Source organism: Rhinopithecus bieti, unplaced genomic scaffold (genome assembly GCF_001698545.2).
Source record: "Rhinopithecus bieti isolate Rb0 unplaced genomic scaffold, ASM169854v2 scaffold_14936, whole genome shotgun sequence".
NCBI classification, from domain to species: domain Eukaryota; kingdom Metazoa; phylum Chordata; class Mammalia; order Primates; family Cercopithecidae; genus Rhinopithecus; species Rhinopithecus bieti.
Window position 1 is genome coordinate 887,555 of NW_016808811.1, and position 7,208 is coordinate 894,762.

The window sequence follows — 7,208 nt, forward strand, 5'->3', positions numbered from 1 at the left end:
CCTCCAGCTTTGTCCTTTTGACTTAGGATTGTCTTGGCAATGCGGGCTCTTTTTTGGTTCCATATGAACTTTAAAGCAGTTTTTTCCAATTCTGTGAAGAAACTCATTGGTAGCTTGATGGGGATGGCATTGAATCTATAAATAACCTTGGGCAGTATGGCCATTTTCATGATATTGATTCTTCCTATCCATGAGCATGGTATAGAACTGCTTCTTCTAATCCATAAAAGTTCTCATAAACCTCAGGCAGCTCTGAGCAGTAGGTGAATATTATAACCAAGAATCAGGAGATGTTTCTCCCTCCCTGATCTCTTTCCCCCATCATAAAACTAAACTTGCGTATCTTGTTGACACATCTGAAAGGATGAAGCTGCTGTTCAACAGAAACATAATATGAACCACAAATGAAGCCAATGTGTAATTAACTAGTAAACATATTTAATCTTTCTTTTTTATTTATTTATTTATTTTTTGAGACAGTCTCACTCTGTCACCCAGGCTGGTGTACAGTGGCGTGATTTTGGCTCACTGCAATCTCCACTTCCAGGGTTCAAGTGAATCTCATGCCTCAGTCTCCCGAGTAGCTGGGATTACAGGCACCCATCACCACGCCTGGCTAGTTTTTGTATTTTTAGTAGAGACGAGGTTTCACCATGTTGGCCACGCTGGTCTTGAACTACTGGTTTCAAGCGATCTGCCCGCCTCAGCCTCCTAATGTGCTGGGAACTACAGGCGTGAGCCACCGTGCCCAGCTAGTAAACATATTTTAAATACTTAGAGAAGAAAACCAGTGAAATAAATTTGAATAGTTTATTTTAATACAATATATCCAAAATAGCATTTCAACCTGTAATTAGTATAAAAGAGGTATTAATGAGCTATTGTCCATTTTTTCATACTAAGATTCTGCACGCTGATGTTGATTTCATATTTATAGCACATCCTAACTTAGCCTAGCTATGGGTAATTACTACCATACAGAATGGTGGGTCTAGAAATCACCAGTGAGCTATAATCCCTTTCTATATAAAATATAATAAATTGGAAAAAAGATGGCTATTAAACTTGTATAGCTTATAGAGAACTGAGTTTAAAAAGCTGATTTCAGGCCAGGCATGGTGGCTCACCCTGTAATCCCAGCACTTTGGGAGGCCGAAACAGGTGGATCACCTGAGGTCAGGAGTTCGAGACCAGCCTGGCCAACGTCGTGAAACTCTGTCTCTACTAAAACTGAAAAAATTATCCGGGTGTGGTGGTGCACGCCTGTAATTTCAGCTGCTCGCTCAGGAGGCTGCAGTAGGAGAATCGCTTAAACCTGTCAGGTGGAGGTTGCAGTGAGCTGAGATTATGCCACTGCACTCCTGCCTGGGCAATAGGGCAAACTCCATCTCAAAAACACCAAACACTAACAAAAAAATTGATTTCAGGTACGTTTTTAAAACAGTAACACGTAGCTTATTTATAAAAAACACTTGAAAGTCCTCTTTCAGTCCATGTGTCAGACCTAGTTTTTCTTTAGAATAATGACAATGTAGGAATATTTATTTATTTATTTATTTGTTTATTTATTTATTATTGAGACAGAGTGTTACTCTGTTGCCCAGGCTGCAGTGCAGTAGTGCAATCTTAGATCACTGCAACCTCCACCTCCCAGGTTCAAGCAATTCTCGTGCCTTAGCCTCTTGAGTAGCTTAGACTACAGGCACATGCCACCATGCCCAGCTAATTTTTGCATTTTTAGTAGAGACAAGGTTTCACCATATTGGTCAGGCTGGTCTAAAACTCCTGACCTCAGCAATCCACCCGCCTTGGCCTCTGAAAGTGCTGGGATTACAGGCATGAGCCACCATGCCAGCCAGAATATTTATTCTTAACAGCACATGAATATTGCATAGAAGTTTTATGACAAGCAGTATGATCTTGATATTAATTAAAACAATGTAAACTAATCTCAAATATATCATCATAAGGTAAGAATATTATTTCGTGAGTCACTATCCCCTGTTCATATTTTCTATTGGATTTCTTACAATCTATAGGAGATAGACCCATCCCCAGGGCATTTGCTTTACTCTAATGCTTATTTGTTAAACTAATCTGGGCTAAAGCTAGAATAGACTACTAGATTTCTGCAACATGCAATAGCAATACAAACAAGAATTGGATTTTAAAGAACAAAACAGCAAAGACATTAAAGTGTTTTCATGTCTTTTTATGTTTATAGCTCCTGGGAGCTTTAGTTTACAACTTTTCTCCTCCAAATTAATTTGTCAACGCATAACCTAAAGATCGACATACGTACTCATGCTTCATTGATCCCATGTCTATTCTCATTGTTCAAATGGATATTAAGTACAACTCCATGGATGAGACTCTGAGGCTAGAAATGAGGACGAGACCAAACTGACAGTACTATTTGGTTTGGCCAGACACTCTAATAGGAAAAACAGAGCAGCCAGGAAAACATTTTGGAAGAAGGACAATTTTAACATAAATTCTGACTGTGGTGTCATAAGAAAGGTATGCATGACAGAAGACTTATCAGGACATCATAGCTTCGGATAAGGTAGAGGGAAGAAAACACATTTCAATTGAAATATGGCTTCTACTTCTCTACTGTATTTTTACACGAATTCATAAATTCTTATCATTCCTTTTGCCACCTGTGAGCAAACATTTTTATACAATCTCCTCTTTATACATCTGATGTCATCTTACAGAATGTTCTAGTTCACTGTTCCCAGACAGGATGGGCTATAAAAGAGACCTAGGGAAACAAGTGACCCCCATACCATCTTCCAAGAGGAATAAAGGCATACAGATGTGAAAGGATTGTTCCAGGTGTGAGAAGAAACAACAGCACAGCAGATCAGCACAGTGTCTGAAGGAAATGGGAAGACACAAGGAATATACAGAAAACGGTCAGAATTAATGGGGTCTCAGATGGTTTGGTGTCAAGAAGAGCTGCAATTCAAAAATCCCAAGGGACAGGCTCTAGCGAAGTAGTTTGCTAGCAAGAAGCGAGGCTTCAGAAACCATGGTGGGATTCTAGGATGGGACTTAGTCAATGGGAAGGGGAACAGGATTCATAAGTAGTGGTCATCTTCCTAGAACAGGAAATGTTAGGCTGGCTAGTTGTCCATGAGCCCCAGATAAGCTTCAGAACATTCTCTAGGTCATATAAAGTTTAATCAGATCTTAAAGTGTCTGCTATATAAGAGGATAATCCTAGGGGATTGAAGGATTAAGTTTTGGTAAACAGAACTTGAACTTCAGTTTGTTATTCTAAATAAAAGGTAAACGTTAAACCCCTGAGCCTGAGTGGTGGTCTTCAGTTCCCTAATCTTTCTAGCTGAAAGCTGATCTGGCAAATGTGCCTGCTGCCTAGTTTACAGGAGAGAGTCAGCAGGCTCCAATTAAAGGAAGAGGTCCTGGAAGCCAGGTTGGGCCTGATAACTGTCCCCAACCTCTGCTCTGTCTCAGTTTTCCATTATCTTTAAGGGACAGCTGGTGGATTTCCATTAGAAAATGATTCATGTGAAATACATTTTACAATGTTGTCTTCCTTTGCCTTCTCCTTATCATATCCACTAACATAGAAATAGAGTATTTTATTTTTATTATGAATGGATTTTTTAAAGGACTGACATAGGAAGAAAAGAATGGCTTAAATTAGATGTCTGATTACTTACACATTTATTAACCCTATCCTCTGATCTCATGGGAATTGAAGAATGCAGACAACCGATCACCTGACTCTAGAGCAAACCTTTATTCATCATACATGCCACTTTGTCAAGATGCCTTTTTAGGCAATATTGGAACACATTAGGATATCACTTGAAAAAAATGCTAAAAAATGAAATAAGCTTATAAAGACCAGCCACCTGTTCTTTTCTGTAATGCAGTTTACATTAGGAAATCCATTACATTTTACACCAACTTAGAAAAATAAATGACTTCATAGGAAAGTCAAGCAGATCCGAGCCCTGTGAGAAAGGCGAGCACAGAACAAAGGGGAAAACAGAGCCTTCAGTTTTCCCTCTCTGTCTAAAATTTTGCTAAATGGGTCATTTTACTGGTAAAGTGTACTCATTCATGTATAGATAATGCACAGCCTCTTTTTTAAAATTTATTTAATTAATACACTTCATTTTTAGAGCAGTTTTAGGTTTGCCAAAAAATGAGTGGAATGAATGAAGTTCCCTTATGCCCCCTCAGCTCACCTGTCCCCTGCCACCTCTGTACTTCCCTCCCGCTAACAGCTTCCTCTCTTATTAGCATCTTGCATTTCTGTGGTACTTTTGTTATAGCCGATGCGACAATGCTAATACATTAATATTAACTGAATCCACAGTATACATTAGAGCTCAGTTTTTGTGCTACACATTCTAGGGTTTTGACAAATGTACTCATCCACCACTACACTATTGTACAGAAGAGTTTCACTGTCCTAAAAGTCGCCTGTACTCCACCTGTTCATCCCTTCCCTACTCCCCTTTTATTTTTATCAACCATAATTTTCAAGAAAAATTATATATTATAAAAAAAAAGTGTACTTTTTTTCTATAGATTGTTTTCAGCCTACTGTTTTTACAAAAAATCTGAAACTTACCGGTTCAACAAATTCAAACTTCTTTTTTTCTTGGACCTCTTGAATTTTAAAGACATATTCTAATGACGCTTCATAGAAGTTCTGATGTTCTCGGTCAATTTGTGTATCTGCCTAAAGAGAAAAACCAGAGGGTGATTACTGATGGTTCTACATAGAGAGAGACTCAATTCCTGCTCTGCTATCTTTATTACAAAGTAACTCCAACAAAAAGTTTAACACAGCACTTATTATAGTCCTTGCCTACAAGAGCATATAGTGTGTGGGGCAGGAGATACACACACAGACACATACACACACAGAATAAGTACACAATACCCATTGCAGTTAAAAAAAATACAAGAAATGTAAATGAAAAATTATGGGATCATAGAAGGATGGATAAAATTAAAAATTATGGGAGAAAATGGTGGTATTTGGAGTTGAATCTTAAGATGAACAATTGACTGAATTGTCAACAATATAAAAAAAGCAGGGGCCATTTTCCTGAAAAAGTAAATAGGCATGAAGAGATGGATTTGACTGCAGTGTGAACACATGGAGAAGAAGAGGGAGAAGTGAAGATAGCATCATACCGTAAAATATCTTGGATGCTGTATAACAAATTAGGATTTTAATGGAGGGAGAAGCATCTAAGAATATTAAGCAGGAGAGCCACTTCATTAGGTAAGATCTTAGATAATGCTGGTAGCAGAGTCAAACAAATAAACAGACAAATAAAAATTCAATGGCTCTAACCTGATGAATCATGCTATGTCAATGTCATGCACATTCATTATATCTGACTGCAATAAGGTTCTATTGACAAAGTATAAGAGAGTATTACTGAGGTGATTTCATTTTCTTTTAGACAATGCCTCTCTCTTCCCTCTTCTCTGCCTACTATCACCCTCAGATGCACTCTTTAAAAGTGACTTTGGCTTAGCAGAGAGACATGACTTACTTTTCTTGCCCACCTCTACCTTCCTTGTTGCCAGCTGGATGTTACAAAAGCCAATGGAAAGAAGGGGCTCTCTGGAGTACTAAGTATCCATTGACACCAATTTGGGGATAGAAAACTTGAAGCCATTTATAATGGTAGTTTGACAAACAAAATTAAAAAAAAAAAGATTTTATTGGTAAGACTTCCAGTTAACAGAACCTATTAATAATTAAGATTTGGAGGAGTAAAAAATTATACATGTACTTTTAACTGTGCAGGGAGTAGATGCCCCTAACCCCCACGTTGTTCAAGAATCAGCTGTAATTATATATACTTATTATGCATTTAATTAGGTGATTACAAAGAATCCAATATTACTAGCAACTCACTAGAGACGTTTAAAGTTGAGTATTCTAAATTTTTAAGCTAATAAATGTGAAGAATGTATAAATCAGGTAGGAGATTTGAACTCAAAACTTTTCAGCTCCCATACATCATTTATGAAAGACAGGGTGCAAACAAAAAGAACATCAGCATTCCACACAAATCATACTTCTTTTCTTCTTACCATCGTTTATTGGAACACACTATATACATAAGAATTAATTAATTTAGCAATGAGGGATAGGTGTCAATAAATGTTTAACAACTGGCTCTCTGAGGAGAAAAGCCTGATTTGCAATATTTGTGGTTTCTGTGGTACAAATAATGCCAAAATGGCCAGTTTCAAAACACAAACTCAACATCACAGAATGTGGGAGCTGGAAAGAGGTGCAGGAAAAGGACTCTCTGGAGCGTGTCTTAGCACACTACTGGGTGAAAGGGATGCAAGAATAGGGGCACTATTCTATTCCACAAGTTATTTTGGAAATTTTATTTACTTTAAAAGATCATGTCAGGCTGGATATGGTGGCTCACATCTGTAGTCCCAAAACTTTGAGAGGCCAAGGTGGGAGGACTGCTTGAGCCCAGGAGTTCAAGACCAGCCTGGGCAATATAGTGAGATGCTGTCTCTACTTTTTTTAAAAAAAGAAAAAACACCCAAAGGATTATAAATCATGCTGCTATTAAAGACATATGTACACGTATGTTTATTGCAGCACTATTCACAACAGCAAAGACTGGGAATCAACCCAAATGTCCATCAGTGACAGACTGGATTAAGAAAATGTGGCACATATACACCGTGGAATACTATGTAGTCATAAAAAAGGATGAGTTCGTGTCCTTTGTAGGGACATGGATGCAGCTGGAAACCATCATTCTCAGCAAACTATGGCAAAAACAGAAAACCAAACACCCCATGTTCTCACTCTTTGGTGGGAATTGAACAATGAGATCACTTGGACTCTGGAAGGGGAACATCACACACCGGGGCCTATTATGGGGAGAGGGGAAGGAGGAGGGAAGGCAGTGGAAGTTATAGCTGATGTAAATGACGAGTTGATGGATGCTGACGAGTTGATGGGTGCAGCACACCAACATGGCACAAGTATACATATGTAACAAACCTGCATGTTGTGCACATGTACCCTAGAACTTAAAGTATAATAAAAAATAAAAAAATTTTAAAAATTAAAAAAAATATATATAACATCGTTGATTGTGTTGTGAGCACATGGGAACAAACTAGAATGTTGAGACCTTCAGAGTCTAAAATGTTTTTTTTTTTTT

General features: G+C 38.0%; 1 protein-coding gene across 1 annotated transcript in view; it reads right to left on the reverse strand.

The window, feature by feature from the left end:
* The window catches only part of ARHGAP42 (Rho GTPase activating protein 42), a 327,325-nt gene that overhangs the window by 78,779 nt on the left and 241,338 nt on the right, over positions 1 to 7,208 (reverse strand). Inside the window, 1 exon segment of the mRNA XM_017887227.1 lies at positions 4,616 to 4,726. Within this exon segment, the coding sequence (XP_017742716.1) occupies positions 4,616 to 4,726 (111 nt within the window).